Source organism: Rhinolophus sinicus, linkage group LG03 (genome assembly GCF_036562045.2).
Source record: "Rhinolophus sinicus isolate RSC01 linkage group LG03, ASM3656204v1, whole genome shotgun sequence".
NCBI classification, from domain to species: Eukaryota; Metazoa; Chordata; class Mammalia; order Chiroptera; family Rhinolophidae; genus Rhinolophus; species Rhinolophus sinicus.
The window spans coordinates 33,457,455-33,477,758 of record NC_133753.1 but is presented as its reverse complement, the minus strand read 5'-3'; the positions used below and the strand labels follow the sequence as shown (position 1 = coordinate 33,477,758).

The 20,304-nt window shown below is 42.6% G+C and overlaps 1 protein-coding gene across 3 annotated transcripts in view; it reads left to right on the top strand.

The window, feature by feature from the left end:
* The first annotated feature begins 775 nt into the window (after positions 1–775).
* The window catches only part of SYT16 (synaptotagmin 16), a 225,984-nt gene continuing 206,455 nt past the window's right edge, over positions 776–20,304 (top strand). The window contains exons 1-2 of one of the 3 annotated variants that reach the window (XM_074327395.1): positions 776–1,043; positions 3,455–3,559. In XM_074327395.1, the coding sequence (XP_074183496.1) occupies positions 1,031–1,043; positions 3,455–3,559 (118 nt within the window). In that variant the 5' untranslated portion in view covers positions 776–1,030. Of the gene's footprint in view, positions 1,044–3,454; positions 3,560–12,815; positions 13,095–20,304 lie in introns of those variants that run through there. The other 2 variants (XM_074327396.1, XM_074327397.1) reach the window with 2 other exon arrangements.

Genomic DNA, 20,304 nt, shown 5'->3' with positions numbered 1-20,304 from the left:
TTGAGCCCTTTGATTTTTTACATAAAGAATCTGGGATCTCATGTACCATTCCCCTGACATACCAAGAGTCCATCAGAAATTGGTTTCTGGACTTCAAGAAGATAGATGTATTCAACTTTCACAGACAGCTTCGACTCAGAGCATCCCTGAAGCAGGAACTGCCTGTGACGCACAAAATCTTCTGGCTCACTCATTCAGGCTGATCCACTAACTCCAGCATCCAGCTGCAATGGTTTGCCAGTGGTCATCTGTCAATTTAGTTGCTCATCCGGTCTGCATCCAATCAGTTAGTTGGTCTTCCATTCATTTATTCATGCAGGCCTCCAGTCATATTCTCATCCACGCAGCAGATATTTACTGAGAGCCTACTATGCACTGTTTTCCCACTGGAGACAAAACAGGTGGTAACATGAGGGGCACAGGACCCTTGGAACCTACCGGGAAGGTATGTTGGGCGGATTTCCCAGGAGTCCCTGTGCACTGGAGGGTTAATGTCCCGCACCTGGCTGGGCGTTGCCTCCTACTCTCAACTCTTTCCCATGTTTTGCTCTGTTCCATCTGAGGTTGAGCATTGAGTCTTATGCCCCAAGCCACAGGTAGGAAGCTCAAGGCAGGGATGAGGTGGAAACTGAAAAAGGTGACAGGAAAACAAGAATGTAGCAGGGAATATAGGGGAAAGGTAGTCTGGAGAGGTGCCTTGGCGTGGCCAAGAGCTTGTTTCCAAGTTGCTGCATTCATTGTCTTGGGGGAGGGGAAGAGAGGAGAATGGATAGCGGTGAGGATGCTGTGAGGCGGGGAGCGGTGGGTCAGCCTCCGGGCGCGGTAGTTTAGCGGGCTCTGCAGCGGACTGGGCTCTTAGGGCCCCCGCTGGGCGGCGGGGCGGGAGGCGGCGGCGGGGGCGCGCGGCGGGAGGGGCTGTGCGCAGCGCGGCCCCCGAGCGCGCGGGGCCTGGAGAGGAGCGCGCCGCAGGCTGGGCTCCGCGCAGGGTCCCCCAGCCGCGGGTGGCCGCCCCTCAGCCTCTGGTCAGACCATGGCGACTGACAGTAAGTGCTCTGGGGCGGTGGAGGCCCCGGGTGGGAGGCCGCGGGGCCCAAGGGTGGGAAGTTCTCCTCTTTCCGACGCCTGTGTTTATGCCGGGCTCGCGGGACCAGCGGCCAGGGCCCCCCTTCACCCCCGGGAGGGCCCTTGCCCCTCTGCCCATCGCCCTTTGCTACTAGGCAGGACTTGAGAGGCGCAGGTGGTCCTGGCAGCCAGCTCGGGAGGGATGTGGCAGAAGGGCGTCTGCTCCGCTGGGCGCGGAGATGGAGGGGACGCTGCGTTGCCATGGGGCAGCGGGGCCTGTCATCGCAGCCCTTCGGGGGCAGTGCCCTCAGGCCCAGAGGCAGCCTTTCGGGCACCTTGTGAGTTCAAGGTTCGCCTTGAGTTCTGGGTTGGATTTGCGCACTTGCCATTTGGGGATAAGGGTGGCTGCTCTGTGGCCCCACTCGAGCCATACTCCCAACGGGCAGCTGAGGGCTGGCCAGAGACCACATCTAGTCAATATGGACAGTGAATGCCATTAGCGCCTGGTTGGCAGGTTAAAACGACTGAATGAAAGTGTTGGAAGGCTTTGGGTTGGCCTGCTTTTGGCATCTTGGCACCACTGCTCTATTGGCTCAGTGCTTTTGGAAATGGAGTCACGTCTATGAGAGCCGGTTAAGTTAGATGCATGGGAAGCTAGATACGTACTAGTGGAGCCTCAAAGGGAAATCAGAGTAAAAGCACCAGTCACACCTGCTGCATACGGAGCATGTGGAAGGTGCTGGGTTCAAAGTCTCCAGCACACACATGGCATGTGTTAGAGACTCACTGAATGAATGAATGGTGTACTGGTTAGAGACACCTTTTGGTAGGCATTTTTGAGATGAGAAAAGGGACAAAGATAGGGGTCAACATTTTTGCAATAATTTATTATTATTTTTCTTTTAAACCAACTATTTTCCCAGCCAGGAACACAGCTTTGCTATGGTGCAGAGAACATGGCTTTTTGTAGCCAAATAGACCTGTATTTTAAACCTTTGAAAGTCACTGGAAGTAGAAGCAAGTGTCCTCTGGTTCTTTATCTTTCAAGTCAGGACAAAGCTGTACGTCTCTTGCACAGAGATGGGCACATGAGTGGCCTTCAGTAAAGGATGGTGGCCACCCCCCTGCTGCTTTGCCATCATTTTATGGGTGGATATACCAACATATTTCCCCCTTCTTAAATTAAATTAATGCAGATCAGGTGTTTCTAATAAAATCAGTGACTGGGCCAAGGCTCCCTTTTTCTCTGCTGATTCATAAAAAAGTACAGTCTGCCTTATTATTATTTTTTTTGTCTAGGAAAAGAAATGACAGATTTAAGCACAAAATAAAACTCAACAAAGAGGAAGATAGTTAGATTCGCCTATTCTTGTATTTAAGAAAAACAAAGGCAAAGGGACTCAGAGTATCCATGGGCATAATACAGTGGGACAGTGTTCTAGCATTCATTTTCCTATATTTTGGGTAAAGATGATACCTTTGGTTTCTTAGAAAAAAAATTGTCCATGCTCTGTCCCAATTTATTTAGATAATTCTTTCTTCTACTTCCTTACATTGGTATATTCAACTCTACTGGAGAATCAAACTTTATCTCATTGGTTTTGTTTGTTTTTGGAAAAAATTATGATAATATTCAACCAGCTTAGCTCTGGAGCTGATTTTTAGGCTCAATCTTAATTATGTTCATTCTCAGCTGGGATGGAGCTGGAACTCTGAAAGGTTTCCAGAGTGTAGGGTATAATTAGTTCATATTTGTTCTCATTCAGAAGTAACATGAGAGACTTACCTATATGTCCCTACTATGGAAACGAAGAGAAGGGAAGTATTGTCAGCCAGTGTCTTGAAAAATTCTCCACAAATCTTGACCAGGTCTGTACCTGAAAGTCCCTCAGTCCTCTTATAGTGAGCGCACAGGTGACCCTGGAACTGTAGAGCCCATGGCTCTTCCACAACATAGAGTTTTTTGATTAGCTCTGGTTCTCAGCCCAGCTGCATTTGAATTACTCCAAGAGCTTTAAAAATGTGCTGGCATTAGTATTTTGTGTATTTCAGTAAGTCTTAGACATTAATGTGCATCACAGTCACCTGGAGTATTTATTACAGATGGCCAGGCCACACCCCCCCCCCCCCCCACCAATCTCTGATTCCGTAAGTCTGGGCTTTAGCCCCAGAATCGACATTTCTAACAAGTTCCCTGTCCTCCTCCTTACCTCTTTGTAGGTGAGGGAATGACAGGTGAGAGGCAGGCAGGATCACAGAGTGACGATCACTTCTTCGTGGTCCTGTCCTGTCACTGTGCAACGAGTACTTGGCCTCATTAATATATATCAAAGCTGGGCACGGTGTTGCCCTGGGCTATAGCTGACTGCTTTCTCCATTTTTCTCCTCCAAGAAATTTCCCATGAGAGAAAAATTGGTTCTAAAGCCAGGCAAAATCTGACTCCTCGACTCCAGTCGTTTCTGGAAGGAATCCAGAAGGACCTTCTTTATGAATGTGGTATGTAAATGTATATAAGATACACAGATATTTTTAAAATATTTGCCTGGGAACTTATAACATTCACCAAAAAGAATGTAACAAATAGAAAGAAAATGTCCATATGTCCGAGCAACCTGTTGTCTAAGGGCAGTTTCCAGAGGGAACGGATAATCCGCGTGAGCATGTCAACTTAGCTTTCAGTGAGTTCTCGGGAAACGGGACTTTGAGATCCACAAATTAAATTCCCCTTGAGCTATTCATATTTTTATTTGGATAACTCAGGCATATAAGATCTTTAAAAGATTGAAAAAATTGTAATAGAAAAAATTGTAATAGAAAAACTAGTAGGGAAAAAAACCCTGTTATCATGAGCAGCTGGTTTATTATATAAAGCGGTGGTACTTAGGTATTTGAACTATGTTTCCTCAGCAACAAGTATTCCAGATCATTTTGTGTTTCTAGATCATAGTGAAGTATTTTTCTTGTTTTTTTCCATTTATGTCATTTATTGCATTATTAATACTTCTCCATATAAGTCTTTACTGTTGAACTCACTGTAGTCTGTTTATAAGAATAACTTCTCAGGAACAACAAGGCATGTTTGGGCAGTGTTGGAAATACGTAACTATAGTAGGCCCCAGAAATCTCAGGCATTCTTGGGTAGATGGATCTGGGGGGCTGTTTTGTGAACATTTAGCTTCATAAGGGAAACATCTGGTCCCCAGCGGGTTGATCCTAGTGTCATTTTGCCCGGTCCATCCACAACCTGATTGTTGCTACCCCACAGGCAACCTCCACCGGTGGCCTTTCCTTCTCTTCTATTTTCTGGTCAGCAACCTGTAGCTTCCTTTCTCCCCATCCTACCGACCCCATCAGCAATTTCCACTCTGCTTAGTCTTGGGGAATAGAAGGAAGAGAGAGGAGGGGAGGGAAACATCAAATTTAGGAAAAGGTAAGCAGATAAATGTTACAAACCTCTGCCGAACAATTAGTTGAGAGGTTCAGGGCTTAGGATGTTTAGGATTGAAAAGAAAATTGCTTGACTTTCAGTGAAAATGAACCGAGTAAAACTACTTCCAATCATAATTATTAAAAAGTGTACAAATGATGCCAACTAAAAATAAAGACAAAATTAGAAAATTATTACTTTGTGACCATCACAATAATAATTAATTCAAACAGGAATCATCCATGGATGCTAAACTATTGTGTGAAAACGTGAAGAAGACCAGAGTATTTACATCCTTGGAGAATTTCCTCACAGATTACTTACTCATTGCAAGGGGTAGGGAAACGGTCATTTTGCAGGTGAGAAACCTGGGATATATTACCTTAACCAAACAATCCACGTCATCATCACTAGTAACGGGGCCAGCTGATAGCCTGTTCTTCCTGATATGAAGCACTGAGGAGGACACAAAGCCACGTGTTGTGCCAAAAATGTATACATAACTTGGTTCTAACTAGGAGGAAATATTGGACAAATCCAAACAGAGACATTGCACAAAAGTCAGTGTCATAAACGATGACAGAGGCATTGTTCCAGATTGAAGGAGACCAAAGAGACAATGAAATGCAATGAAATGAATCAGATCCAAAATCAGGGGAAAATGCTACAAAGAACAATATTGTGATAATGGGTGAAATTTGAATATGAATTATGTATTTGATACTAGCCTTGTATCAATGTTAAATTCCCTAAATATGACTTTTTATTGCAGTTTGGAGGGGAATATCTTTCTTCTTAGGGGAAACTGAAGTATTTAGGGGTAAGGGACATGATGTCTGCAACTATTAGTTTGGTGCAAAAGTAATTGCAGTTTAAATGGTTAAAAAAAAAAAATTGCAAAAACCGCAATTACTTTTGCACCAATCGAATGACTCTCAACTGGTTTAGGGAAAAAATGTATACATGTGCACATTTATATGAATATGTGTGTTATACAAGAAAGAGAGGGAAAGCAAATGTGGCAAATTTGAACAGTGGTGAATCTGGGAGTTCTTTATATTATTCTTGCAACTTTTGTGTAAATTTGAAAAAAAATGGCAGCACTTGGATGCAAATCTGTAATTCTAGGCATTGTGGTCTAAGATTATTGAGTTTACTCTTTGAAAGAAATAATGTTGAAAGACTCCTAATTTTACACTCCTAATTCTGGTTTGAGGTGATAATGTCAACAAAATTGTTTATATAGAAAATTTAATATATATTTAAATTTATTAAACAAAAGAAGAGAGAATAGTATAACAAATGCCCATGGACTCCGGTAGCCCAGCTTTGACAGTTAGCACTGCTTTGCCAATCTTACTGGCTCTGTCTCTCTCCTACCTTTTTCGGGGGAGGTATTCAGAAAGTAAATACAAGACATCATGCTATTGTAACTGTTGATGCTTCAATGTGCCTCTGTGCACCCTCATTTCCTCCCATAACACCCCCCGCCATGCTGCTATTGCACTTAAGAAAAGTAACAATTCTGCAATTAGAGATGACAGTATTTAGGTATTGTTAGTGTTATAGAACAGTAACCAGAGTTCTGAGAAACACACTGATTTGACATACATGGGTTGTACACTTGTTTTCAGTTTGAAAAGCTGAGTAAGCCTGGGTAATTACAGACGGTGTAGAAGAAAGCATCTGACAAGCTCCTTGTTCTTGTTTTGCTTACCAAACTCCTCCTCCTGTTTTTAAACAAAGGATTAACTTCTTGAAGAAAACCTAAATATAGGTATGGAGAGAGTAATCTGGACTGATTTACTTATTAGATGTTATCCGAATGAAACAGTCTGAAAGTCAGTAAGAGTGACAAATAAGAATTCATCCTATTTCATTCTATTTGAGTAGAATTCCACATATTTTAATTTCAGCCATGGTGTCTTTGATTGGGTAAGCCCAGAGAAGCCTTTTCTTGATCCAGCTGACTTTCTGCTTTGTAAGAGAAATGGGCCAGATCTCTTGGGAGGAATAAACTTCCTCCTGTGAATGGTAGAATTGGAGGACATTTGTTCTTTTAGACCCCTAGGCTATTATTTAGTAGTTAACTACTCTTATTTAGCATTATGGGTTGATAAAATGATGCCCATTGTGCCATTTAATAATGATTATCTGTATGGTAAAATAATGGTAAAACTCATTGACAGCTCTTTCTAATCAATTAAGGAAGTATCTGAAGCACATATTGCAAATAAAATTCATATGCACAGCTATCATCCTTCCATTAAGGGATTATGCACATCTGATTTAGGCCGTTTAAATTTATGCATAGATACCATCCCTTTACAATAGATTTTCTCATTGCCAGAGTATAATATTCTTGAGAAGTTCTAATTTTAGGAATGCAGTAAGTCACATTTTATAGTTTGATTTACAATGGAGTAAAGGTTGGAGACATAAAATAATTTTATGCACCTTATGTAAAAATTCCCCTGACTCATACACATAGACTAGAATATTTACATACTGCTCTAAGCATAATCTACTACCAATCACAATTAGGTTTTCAATTGACTTAACTCAATCAAAATTTCAAAAGATTGATGAACTCAGTGCCAGAGGTTCAAAGGTGCCGGATTTCTGAACTTTGGCCCTGCCACTCACTGAGTTGCAGGAATTAAATGAGGTGGTGCACATAGTAGGCATTATATATTTGTCTCCTCGCCCCTACAAGATCCATCCCATAATGTGTGCCTGATGTTACAAGAACAATCTGACTTTCATAAATGGGGTTGCCAGTCATTGATTCCATTTTTTTAAAAGATTTTATTGGGGAAGGGGAACAGGACTTTACTGGGGAGCAGTGTGTACTTCCAGGCCTTTTTTCCAAGTCAAGTTGTTGTCCTTTCAGTCTTAGTTGTGGAGGGCGCAGCTCAGCTCCAGGTCCAGTTGCCATTTTCTAGTTGCAGGGAGCACAGCCCACCATCCCTTGCGGGAGTTGAACTGGCAACCTTGTGGTTGAGAGGACAAACTCCAACCAACTGAGTGTGGCAGCTCAGCTCAAGGTGCTGTGTTCAATCTTAGTTGCAGGGGGCGCTGCCCACTATCCCTTGCGGGAGTCGAGGAATTGAACTGGCAACCTTGTGGTTGAGAGCCCACTGGCCCATGTGGGAATCGAACCGGCAGCCTTTGGAGTTAGGAGCATGGAGCTCTAACCGCCTGAGCCACCGGGCCAGCCCCATTGATTCCATTTTTACTTGTGAAGAATAGAAAATTAAGACCAAGGATCTGTTTAGCAACATAAGACTGTAAGAAAGAGAATCTAGGAGAAATGGCCAAAAGGTACAGAACTCAGATTTTAAATAGAAGTGTTAATCATGATGTTTTCTTCCCCAGTGCTTATTGTTTTGCACAAGTGTGCCTGCAGCATTTACAATGAAGATGTTGGCTTGCGGGGCATATGCACACATACAGCCTTCATATCCTAGGGAGATTTCAGTGGTGGGTTCTTGGAGGGGCTCTTTGGTTGATAGTCTGGGATCCTCTGCCGACTTGCTCTTGGTGATCTCTCGGGACTGCCTCTCTCCTAGGCATGACTGGTGTGGCTGTGGCACTGGTGGATGTGGCTTCGGGGTGCCTCCACAGAGGCTCAGCCCCTCCGGGCTCTGAAGTCTTGTGAAAGCCGGTCTGATGATGTCAGTAAGCTTGAGGAAATTGCTGGTTATCCATTATTGAGCTTTAAAAAGTCTTAATTTTCTAGTCATGTCCACATGTAATGACCTCACCTGCCTGGTGTCCCATAGTCCTGACCTTGGCCATCCCGGTTCTGAGAGTCGCCTTTCTCCGTCTCCTACTCCTGCCCTGGGAGGCCTGTCCACTGCCCGTCTTGACAGTCTCTGTTTCTCTTGTTCTCCAGCTCATGCTGTAACTCTCCATATCTGCCAGTCTGCTTTTTCCTTCCGTTTTACCATTCCTTTGAATTTTGGCGGAGATGCACTGGCCCTGTCAATCTCAGGATTGTAGAGTCACCAGCAGCTAGGCTGCGTGTATCCAGCCTCCCCTGCTTCTCCATAGGGAGGAGGGAGAAAACAACGCTTCAGTCCTCAGCCCCACCATCCTGTCCTCAGGTATTTTAGAGGTCCATTATAGTGTCTTTCCTAACTGGCCTATTAGCATGAAATCAATCGTTAGATTTAGTGGTGGTAATTAACAATCATAATTATACATTATTTTTCTTTGTGCTCCCCTTGTATTTATTACCTATTAGTGCAGAACAAATTACCACAAACTTAGTGGCTTTTAACAACAAACGTTTGTTGTCTCACATCTCTGTAAGTCAGGAGTCTGGGCAGGACTTCTGGGAGTCAGGAATCTGCAAGGCTGCATGAAGGTATGAGCCAGGGCTAGTTCTCATCTGAAAGCCTGAGGCTTGACTGGGGAAGGATCTACTTCCACACTCACACGGTGTTGGCAGGATTCAGACCGTTGCAGACTGACGGACTGAGGATCTTCATTTCTTGCTGGCTGTTGGCCACCCTCAGGTCCTTAATATATGAACCTCCCTAATATGGCCACTTCCATCATCAAAGCTAGCAAGGAACTGAGTCTCCTAGCAAGGTAGGTAGTGCAATCTTATGTGATAAAATCATGGAAATAACATCTCATCACCTTTGCCATAGTCTGTTGATTAGAAGCAAGTATAGATTCTGGCTAAACTCAAAGGGAAGGGATTAAATAGGAGCCTGTGTATTAGGAGGTGGAGGCAATTGGAGATAGTCTTAGAGCCCATCCACCATACTCCTCATGAAACTTTTAGCATCTACTTCTTCAACTAAATTTTTGTTTGGAGTATCACATGCCTCTAAAACTTTAGATAACATTGGGATAATAAAGCCTGAAATAATAATTGCCTCACTGAGAAAGGAAATATGCTAATGTTAACCAAGTTTGCATTGCTAGGACAAGACTTACAGCGACACTCACTGGAGCTCAGCAGTCTGCTTAATGACCCCTTCCAGTTTGAGAACCAGTGGGTTACAAGCAGCACATCCTTGTGTAACTCAGAGGTCAGCTTGAGTTCTTTGCTCCCACATCCTCCTTCACACAAATCACAGAAATCGAATTCCTGGAGCTCGATTTATCATAGTCGCTTCCAACTCTTTGTTCCTGCTTTTAAGTGTCTCTTGATCTCTGCACTTTTACTGTGATAGCTGCTCTTGTGTCTACATTGTACTGACCCAGATGAGAAACTGAATCCATTTTATTTCCCATTTTACACGAACACATACAATCCATTCATTTGAAAGACATTTGAATATGTAGACCAATTGGTGGTTTGGGATGATTGAAGAAGTATGTATTTTAGTAACACAAACAGCTTCAAATTGAATGCTAGATGTGCCAATTCTAAAATCCATTAGCCATTCCTTCACTATCCTCTCCTTACAGTCCTCTCTTCCTCCCACTGATCATCTTTTTTTCTGTAGAATGATTTAGCAATTCCATTTGTTTCCTTGTTTTCTGTAATAATCAGGTTTTTTCCCCCTTCATCGGTGTTTTACTTAACAACACATTTCTTTTTTAATTGGAGAATAAAAATACAAATTTACATAAAAATTAAAGACTGTTAATAGTAAAGCATTTATCTTACTCACATAAGGGTATCTGTTAAATAGCATCAGTTTTTTTTATTAAAATTTTTTCAATTATAGTTGACATACAATATTATATAGTTTTAGGTATACAACATAGTGAATAATCAGGGTTTTTATTGCAGACAATAGAACCCACTCAACTACTTAAAAAAAGGGATTTAACTATAGAGTATATAGCAGCTTACAGAATTATGTGAGGATGCCAGGGAAATAAGCTTGGTAGCCAATCAGTCATAGGTAATATATATCTCCATTTATTTATGTCTGTCCTTATTTCTCTCATTAGGGTTTCCTACATTTCTTTGAATAAATTTTCTTGTAGTCTCAAATTAATATCAAATTAGTTTATTTTCTCTCATGAATTCATGGCAGTTTTCAGATTGCTGTCCGTGGATGTTCCAGTCTCCCCTACAAAAGTTGCACTACCTACATTGATAGGAGAAAGGGAAGTGGTGTGAAGACAGTGTAATTGAAAGTCGACGTTCCCGTTACTGAGGCAGTTATGCCTGCCTTTGATGAAATATTTGACATTGAGTTTGTCTTTCCTGTTTTCCTCTTTGGACAAGGCTCTATCAGGCCCTTGAAACTGAGGAGGTTTCAAGTTAGACCTCAGTAAGTTCAGTGGTAACTTTGTGCTAGCCAGCAGGGTCAGGCCTCATCACAGGTATTGATTCTCCACAGATAGCTGATCCTCGAGCTGTGGGGCCAATATCTGAGAGCTACGTAGGCCTCACCAAGACTCTTGCAGGGCCTGCCTCTAGGAAATGGAAAAGTGAATAATATGAGAATAAATCCCTCGGGAGAAAACTCCTCTAGAAACAGGCTTTCTAACTCTACTATGTTAACAGCCTCGTGGATTCTGTAACAAACCCTAGGTCCCAGAACTTTAGTTGAGGATGTGCTTCTGGTGTACAGCGTCACTCTGCCACCTTGTGGCCATGCTTGAGAACTGTACTTCCCCCCCCAAAAAAAACGGTAGCTTGCTTCCTAGACCCTAGTATCCTGAAAAGTTGTAATTAGTCATCCTGGGTTGTTTCTGCCTTTGGGTTTGCCATCCAATATGATTTGAAGGAATATGTCACAGCACATACTACAAGCAGACTTTCTTTCTAATAGTTTTAAACGGATATTTGTGCAAGAAATTTCATTGTCTATAATAGCATCTTGATATATTAGATAAAGTGTGTTCAAAGTAAGAATGGGCCAATATTATGTTTCAAAGCTGTTGCAAGGATGCTCTGAGGGATCCTGTAATATTCCTGAGGACTGGAATGAGCGTTGTGTAGTAGGTATTAATTTTAGATCACAATATTGTTTTAGGTCACATTCTCTTATTTCTGTAAATTACATGGACTTAGTTGTCTGGCTGGAGGGAAAATTCCATCTCAATCATTATTGAGGTAACTTCACCCCCTCCATGGGGTTGTATAAGAATCCCAGGCTAATGCAGTGCCACAAATTTGGGGTGGGGCTAGTATGCTCCATCATGATGGTCGCACAGTCTGATATGCTGCAGCTGAAGACTAACAGTCTAGGCCGAGTCAGATGACCCCCGCCCCCCAGTGGTTCACAGCTCCGATAACTCTGGGACACAGTATATACTGTCCATCCATTGTAGGCTTCCTGGAGTACCCCAACCCCACCCCCCCACATCCCCAAATCCGGGCACAGTGGGAACGGGGCTTGGGTTTATGACAGAGTGCAGTCCTTCAAACTCATTCCTTTCCCGGTCTTGAAGAATATCCGTGTCCTTTCCCTTATGGCAGAGGCCTTCTTTCACAAACTACTGTCTGGATGGGAACTTTTGTAGGATCTTGCAACTTCCATTTATGACCCTGCAATACACAAAACCATTAACAATCTCATGTGACTCTGGTCAAGGAGTCCAGAACTCCAAACTAACAGTTGTCTGTTTACCTTCTTGGCAGAGAGAAGGAAAAATGCTGATAACAGCAACAGCAGTAGGAAGAAAGGACGAATTAACACCTCAGTAAATCGTCTTGTTCCACTGCGTTTGGCCCTGGCAACAGGCCTAAGGCCCAGGCAGTGCAAAGTTATCTCTTGACTTGGGTCAGCCCTAGCAGTTAAATGGATGTTTGTTTATTGAATTTGTACCATAGGGTAAGTACTCGTATTGTACCAGGTTTTTGCAATATGAAGACCTCACAGTCAGTTACATAATGTAAGTGGGGTACTAAGTGCTAGGAGAGGGGTACCACCAGAGTTGTGTGGGAGTGCGGAGGGAGGTGATAATGACTCCACTTGATGAGGCAGGAAGAGTTAGATGACACTTGAGTTGGGCCTGGAATCCAAGAAAGCATCTGCACGTGGGGATGGGTGAGGCACAGTACACCCCACGCAGTGGAAACTGCAGAAGCACAGGTCTGTAGTACCCGAAGTGACAAGTGACTGGAAATGCTTTGTGGCTCATTGTGATGCATGTGTAGGAATTATGTGTGGGGGTGAGTGAGTGCAGGTGAGCTGGGTTGGGGCCTAATCCCAGAGGACCTCATTTACTATACTAAGAAAATTTTAATTTATCTTTTAGGCCAGCAAGTCACAGTCCATTTGCTGTTGCATTGGATTCCCAGGGGCTTACTTAGGGAAATGTGCCAGTCTCTCAGGGCTAACTATATTTCTACCTATTTCTCTCCTGTTCAAGTAGCTGTAATTAAAGTGGAAAGGAGCATGGTGGAACATACCATGTTTCCCCGAAAATAAGACCTAACCAGAAAAAAAGCCCTAGCATGATTTTTCAGGATGACATCTCCTGAACATAAGCCCTAATGTGTCTTTTGGAGCAAAAATTAATATAAGACCTAGTCTTATTTTTCGGGGAAACACGGTAGATGGGAGAGTGGAGGAGAGAAGAGAAACAGGGAGAGAGATGAGTTAGCAGTTGGCAGACCAGGCAAAGCAAGAAGTATTCAGGGACTGAACTCTGGTAACGCACGAGGAACATATGGAGGTAAGAAACATTTTGGAGGAAGAATCCAGGGCTTATAGATCTTAGTTTAGATACGGGGGTGAAGATTATATGGTTTTCATTAGACAGCTGGTTGGGTGAAAATCTCATTGAAACAGAAAGCAAGAGAAGCATATTTGGAGGTCAAGATAATGAATTGTTTTGGGGCACATTTAAGATGCACGTGGGACTTCTGGATAGGGAAGCGAGGCAGGCTGTTGGAAATATGAGTCTGGAGCTTGGGAGAGAATTGGTGGTTTCAGATTTGGGAGACATCAGTGAAAGGACTGAGAAGCTACGCAAGTGAGCAAGTAAGATCACTCCTGAGAGTGAGTAGAGGAAGAAAGGGAGAAAAACGGCAAAGCTTTACAGGTGCAAATGTTTATGAAGAGGTGGCTAACTAGAGCGTCACAAATGAGACCAAGAAAGAAGAACCAGAGGGAGGAGGGAGGCCCTGAGGGAGTGTGGTCCTAGCCGCCAAAGGCAGCAATTTTAATGTCTTAAAGTCTAGAGCTCAAACAGCAGTGAGAAGGTGGCTGGTGACCTGGGAGTTCGTTTCAGCTGACGGGTATAAAGAGAGCTGGAGCTGCAGGATCAGAGTCCTGAAGGTGTAAAGGGAGATGAAGGGGTAGAGCTAGTGAATACAGGCTGTTCTGTCAAGAGATTTATAGAAGGTGAGGCGATGAGAGGGCAGCTCAGCATTCCAATAAAAGATTTAAGGGGGGAGATTTGAGTGGATTTGTAGGCTTGAGAGGAAAAGCCAGTAGACAGGGAGAGACTGAAGATGTGTAAAATGAGAGATAATTAATGGAACAGTCACCCAAGTGAGAGGAAGGCAGTGGGATTAGGTTAGCCCTGTGGATCTCTGTCCTTTGGAACCTGTTTTGGGGACTAGGGACCAAATTGGCTTGAGAATCTACTGAAATGGGGTAAAAATCCCCTGGCATCTCCCTGGGCTGAATAACAGCCACTGTGGGATGTAAGTAACCACAGGTCTCATAGGCTTATCTAGAGATAGCAATTTGGCCTCCCAGAACTATCTAGGATCTTTTTGGAGGGCACCATATGTAATTCAAGTTAAAAAGAAAAACTCACAGAGTATCTACTCTTAGCAATCATTGTGTTGGGACACACTTGTAGCTATGTCCCTGGCTTTTGTTCCATGTCACAGAGAGTGCTTGGCAGCTCCCCAACTAACCTGGTATGGTTATAGGAAAAAAGAATGACTTTATCCCGTGTCAGTACTTTCATATTCAACAGCATGTAATTGGAAGCAATGGGGAATTCCCAGATTAGCAATTTTGATTTAAAAGTCTTTTGGAATACCTGAGTCTGGTTAATTTGAAATTCTTTAATTTTAACTGATTATCTTAATTTTTTTTTCTAATTTTATTATGTCTATCCAGTAACTAAATTGTAAACACTTTGAAGAAAGAAATTCTCTTATGTTTATCCTTTTGGTATTCTCTAAATCAGATGCATTTGACAAAAATCTATTGCTTTGGTTTGAATGAGAAATGCCTCTAGTCCTTCTGTTTGTCCTTGTATGTGTTGGTGATAATTAATAAATCTGAATGTCCTGACTACTCTTGAGGACAACACTATGTCTTCTTTTTGACTCTGTGATAGGGTTAAGGGGCTGAACTAGCTGTTATGAAAATGACAATTACTCTGAAGGATTATGTGAAAATGCAAGACATCTTTTTTATTTTAAAGAAAGTTAATTAGGATTTTTTTTTTTTTGAGTCAAGTTGACACTATAAACACAGAGTTTTGTTGCTTGTTGAATTACTGATGATTTAAAATGTGGAGTTTGACTTTGTGTTGTTCTTTACTTGCCCCAACCAAAAACAGTTTTAAAGGCAGAAGATATGAAACCATTCTCAACCCTTGAGTTACTGGGCCCTTTATAGGCTGGGTATCTTTTCTCTGCTGCTATATTGAGGGTCAGGGTTTTAATGCACAATGGGAAGCCGACATTTTGCAAATGGGGAAACTCAAGCCCTGAGAACAAATGAGTTCTTTAGGAATTTACCTAAATTTTGTAAACACTGTTGATTATCCTTTTTGTTTTTTCCACTTGCCTAGCCATGACACGCAGGAAATACCACCCTGCTCCCACCTCATTTGTATATAGAAAGGAGTTCAGGATCTTACTTTTGTTTGTTTCATAGTAGTGATAATTCCAGCACTTGGTTCTTAAGGTAAAGACTCTTTTTCTTGGATTTTTCTCTCATCACACTTACTTTTATGGGAAACAGTGGAGGCAAGGTTATATGAACTATGAATGCTGCATTGAATATTCTTTTTCTGAAAGGACCCAGATAGGTTTATTGACCGTTAGCTTGGTGTCCAGAAAGCTTTTCTCTGTTTATAATTCAGTAACTACAAGTCAAAAACAAAGTCCTTCAAGTCAAGAGGCCAGCCAGCACAGGTACACGCCGCCAGACAATTCAGAGCTATCTGAATCAAGGCTAATTTCCTAAGGAGACTTGAAGGATCAAGCTTATCTTATGCCTATTGGGTCAATTAATTAAACTGTAATTTTGTATGGAACTACAGATGTATGTGTGTATATAGTAGTATGACTATTAAGCTTTTAAAAACTATTATGCAAAATAGTTTACCATACAAAGAGTGGTAATTATGTTGTTATTTATTTATCAATTATAATATTCAGGCAAAGTTTTTCTACTTCTTAGTGTTTTTTGGAGCAGAAGCCAACAAATCTCATGCAAGGGGATCCAATGCTTTTGCAATAAACCTGAGTGGTTTGCTAAGTCTAAAACTGAGACAGCTGGGGAAAAAAAAGCCTCTCACAACTAATATATTAAATTAATACATGCATTTTATATCTTTCCACTTATATGTTATCCCTCAAGTCCTTAAAGGCATATAGAAAGGTAGAGCCAATTATCAACAAGAAAAGTTATAATTTAAGTGTTGGAGAGGCTGTGGAGAAAAAGGAGCCCTCATTTGTAAATTGGTACAGCCACTATGGAAAACAGTATGGAGGTTCCCCCGCAAAAATTAAGAATAGAATTGCCATATGACCCAGCAATCCCTCTTCTGGGTATCTACCCCCAAAATCTGAAAATGTTTATCTGTAAAGATATATGTTCCCCTATGTTCATTGCAGCTTTATTCATGGTGGCCAAGATGTGGAAACAACAAGTGTCCTTCAATAGATGATTGGATAAAGAGGGTGTACCTATACAGAGGGTGCCACAAAAATGTATATACATTAGAAGAAAGGAAAACTATATTAAAATTGTAATACTCAATATATACCAATAACAAAAGATGAATACAAGTCACATTTGACTTCTGCAGTTACAAGAGATGCTCAAAGTGGTTACCATCAGTGTCCAGACACTTATGATTATGGCGAACTACTGCTTGAGCAACATTGACGAAAGTGTCCACTTGTATATGATTTTTTGGCACCCTGGGTATACAATGGAATATTACTCAGCCATAAGAAAAGATAAAATACTGCCATTTGCAACAACATGGATAGATCTTGAGAACATCATGCTAAGCAAAATAAGAGAATAAGCTGAGAACCATATGATTTCAGTCATGTGTGGGATATAAAATTGAAAACACCAAATGAACAAGACAAACAAATAAAAAAACCCCAGATAGACACAGACAAGAGTTTAGTGTTTACCAGAGAGGAAGGGAAGAGGGGGGAGGAAAGAAAGGGTAAAGGGGGTCAAATAGATGGTGACAGAAGATTTGACTTTGGGTGGTGAGCACACAATGCAATATAAAGATGGTATAGAATTGTACACTTGAAACCTATAGAATTAATGTCACTCAATAAATTTAATTTAAAAAACAGAAAAGAAAAGAAAAGACAGAGCCAGAAATATGCCTGGTGTACTTGAGGAATGGCAGGGAAGCCAGTGTACCTGGAGCAGAGTGAGCGAAGGGCGAGTTGAAGGAGGTGAGTTTAGGTGACGGAGGGCAGGGTGGTGTAGCCCTCAGAGCGAGTGTGGAGACTTTGAAGCTGTGAAGTAGTTCGATAACAGAAGTAATGTGAGCTAACATACATTTTAACAATATTGCTCTGGCTGCTTGTTTGAAAATTGACTAAAGGTGAATGATGGGTGACACCAGTTAGGTAGAATGTAGGCCAAAGACGATGCTAACTTGCTTTAAGAGGGAGCAGTGGAAGTGGTGACAACTAGTCAGATTTTAGCCTCTCCCTCTCCCTCCCCCTCCCCCTCCCCCTCCCCCTCCCCTCCCCCTCCCCTCCCCTTCCCCCTCCCCCTCCCCCTCTCCCTCTCCCACACACACACTCATCTCCAATATAACATATCTACTGTTTTGAGGCTAGAACTGGCAGGATTTGCTGATAGTCTAAACATGCAGTATGAGACAAAGAGAGACATCAAAGAGCATTCTAAGGACTTTGCACTGAGCAACTGGAAGGAAGGAGTTGCCATGAATTTAGAGAGAAGATTGTAGAAGGAGTAGATGAGGGCAGGTGAGGATGGCAGGGAGATCAATAGTCTAGTTTTGGAAGCACCAAGTCTGAGATGTCCATTACACATTTTGGTAGAGACAGAGATATGTAATCGGCACTTGGATGTCTGAGTTTGGAGTACAGGGGGAAGTCTCAACATAGCAGTTTGAGAGTCATCAGCCTTTGGGTATATTAAAAGCCATGATACTGGCTCACATCCCCAAAGGAGGAAGCGTAGGTCTGGAAAAATGGCTAAGGACCCAGAAGTGAAGGTGGAGGACTGGCAGAGACTGAGAAGGAGCAATTGGTGAGGTAGGACAAACAGGAGAGTTAATATCATAGGAGCCAAGTAAAAATTTGTTTCAAGAAAGAGAGAATGGTCAGCCATGTCAAATGTGGTCGGTAAGTTAGATAAGGATTGCGTTAGTGTGAGCTCCTTTAAAAGCAGAGCCTCCTGCGGACAGGGTCTCCAGTACAAGTGTTATTTGGGAAGTGATCCAAGGAACAGGAATGAGAGAGTGGGGGAAGTGGGACCATGGAGGAAGAAAGCCAGTATAGGGTGTGTTTTGGGGTGGCTGCTCTAGATTATGGAGTCAGCTCCACTGAGACATCTGAGAAGGGCACAGAGTGCTCCCAGAATTGTCTGTTCAAGTGATGGGAAGCTGGGACGTTTCCCCCATTGGTTGAGGGTTTTCTCAGGACATTATCTCCCCTCCACTTCTGTGCTTTGAAGGCTCCTGTGGGAGAAAGCCTTGAGGCAGAAAAGCAGAGAGAGGTGAGGTGGGTGCTTGTAAAGATGCTGTTAGTGAGCATGGAACTTTCTAGCACAGCTGTGGTTGACATCAGAGGTGGGCCGGGAGCCTGATGCAGACCAGCACAAGTGTCTGCTTCGAAGACTGACAGTTTGTTACTGGGAAAATGCCATTGAAACCTCAGCTCTTGTCTTCTTGAAGGAAAGCCTTCAATCAAGAGACAGAAATTTGTGCAGCAAGAACAGCAGAAGTTTATTTGTAAAAGAAAGTACACTCAAACATGGAGGGGGCTGACCCAAGAGAGGGAAACAGCCTCGCCTTACATTGTGTGAAGGCTTTTATTTTATGGGTAGAATTGCCTTCTCCTTTCCATCTCTTATCTCTTTCTTCCCCTGACGTGCTGAGTCCTCTGGCACTTAGCAATGTGTTTCTTTGATTTAGGGGCATGTGTAAACCAAGGGGATGTGGTTTTGATTTTGGGAAATGTATTTTCACATCCCTTTGGGGTATGTGTAAACCTGGAGTCCTGTTGGGCTAGTAGGGTATTGGTGACAAACAGGATGGGTTCCCCCTTCTCTGACTTTTAACAACTATCTCTTTGATTTAAAAGTAAGTGTAAACCTGGAGTCCTGCTGGGCAGCTGTCAGGGCTCTTGACCCAGGTAGAAGCTGCAGCAAGGGGCTTTCTAATCTGGGCAAACTTTCTCCTGCTCGTTTCTATCTACCTACCCTATCAAGTTGACTGTTTGATTTTGCAAAGTGGATGCCTTTGACCTTGAGAAAGCAGTTTAAGGGAGTGGTGGGGCAAACCTGAATAGAGTAGGTTAAGGAAAGGAGAAGAGGGACTGGAGAAAGTGTAATAGCTAGCACGAAAGGATTGTGGAATAAAGAATCTGGAGGGGAAGGAGCATCAAGAGAGATTTATTATTTTTAAGATGGGAGAAATAAGAGCATTTAGACTGATGGGAATGAAAAAAATCTTTGATGCAAGAAAAGAATTGATGAAACAACGTCCTTGAGTGGGTGAATCCAGTGCATTAATGGAGGATTTGGCCTTAGATGGGAACATGGACATTCATCTGTAGTGAAGGGAGAGAAAGTATATGGAAGGTTGGACCCTTTTGATCATCTTTCATTCCTTCCCTACAAAAGACGAAACAAGGTTATCAATCCAGTGAAAAGGGGTAGAAAATGTGGCTGTTGGAGGGGAGAGGAGAAGGTGTGAAAGAGTCATCTGGGATCGCAGTGCATGGGAGTGACCAGTTTGTGAGTTCTCGCTTACTGATGTGCCGGATGAATACAGAAAGTGAGAGTGAACATTTAGAAAGTTTTAGAGCAGTTGACATCGCTGTAACATTTTTGTTGTATTTTACAGAAGTATTGGTCTATAATGGAATGGAAATAAAAACATCTGGTCTTTCACAACAGATATTTTGAGAGGCACTGGGCTAGGAGAGTGGGAGAGAAAAGACTAGGGAAATACAGGAAAGATGGACAAAATAGGACGATTGCCTCACAGCACTGGGAATCCCCCTGAGGCTTGTGCTGGGGATACAATGTCAGGCCATTCAGCTCACTGAGTGGTTTTCTCTGGTGGTTTTCTCCAGCTGCCCCAATACAGTCAGACTCTGTAGAGTCAGCAGAGTTGGATTTTACCAGAGTGTGGTTTTGCCAAGTGGGTTTGAAGTAGTGGGAGTATACAGTGAGAGGGATAGTGACTGTCCGTGGCATTGTAAGCTGGGGAAAGAAGAAAGAAAATCTTGAGGAGGGTGAGAGATACTGAAAAGGTGGTGGGCTTGAGGGAATGTAGATCCTGGAAGACTCAAGTGATGGAGGATAATTTCTCTGTGTCCCCAAATGATGTGGAGAATTTCCTGTGAGTGAGTGAGTGCCGGGATTGTGTCTCATGAAACTGAAGAATGGAAGCACGGACCCAGGAGAGGCGAGGAGTTGTAAAAGAGGATAGTTTATTAAAAGTAAGGGTTACA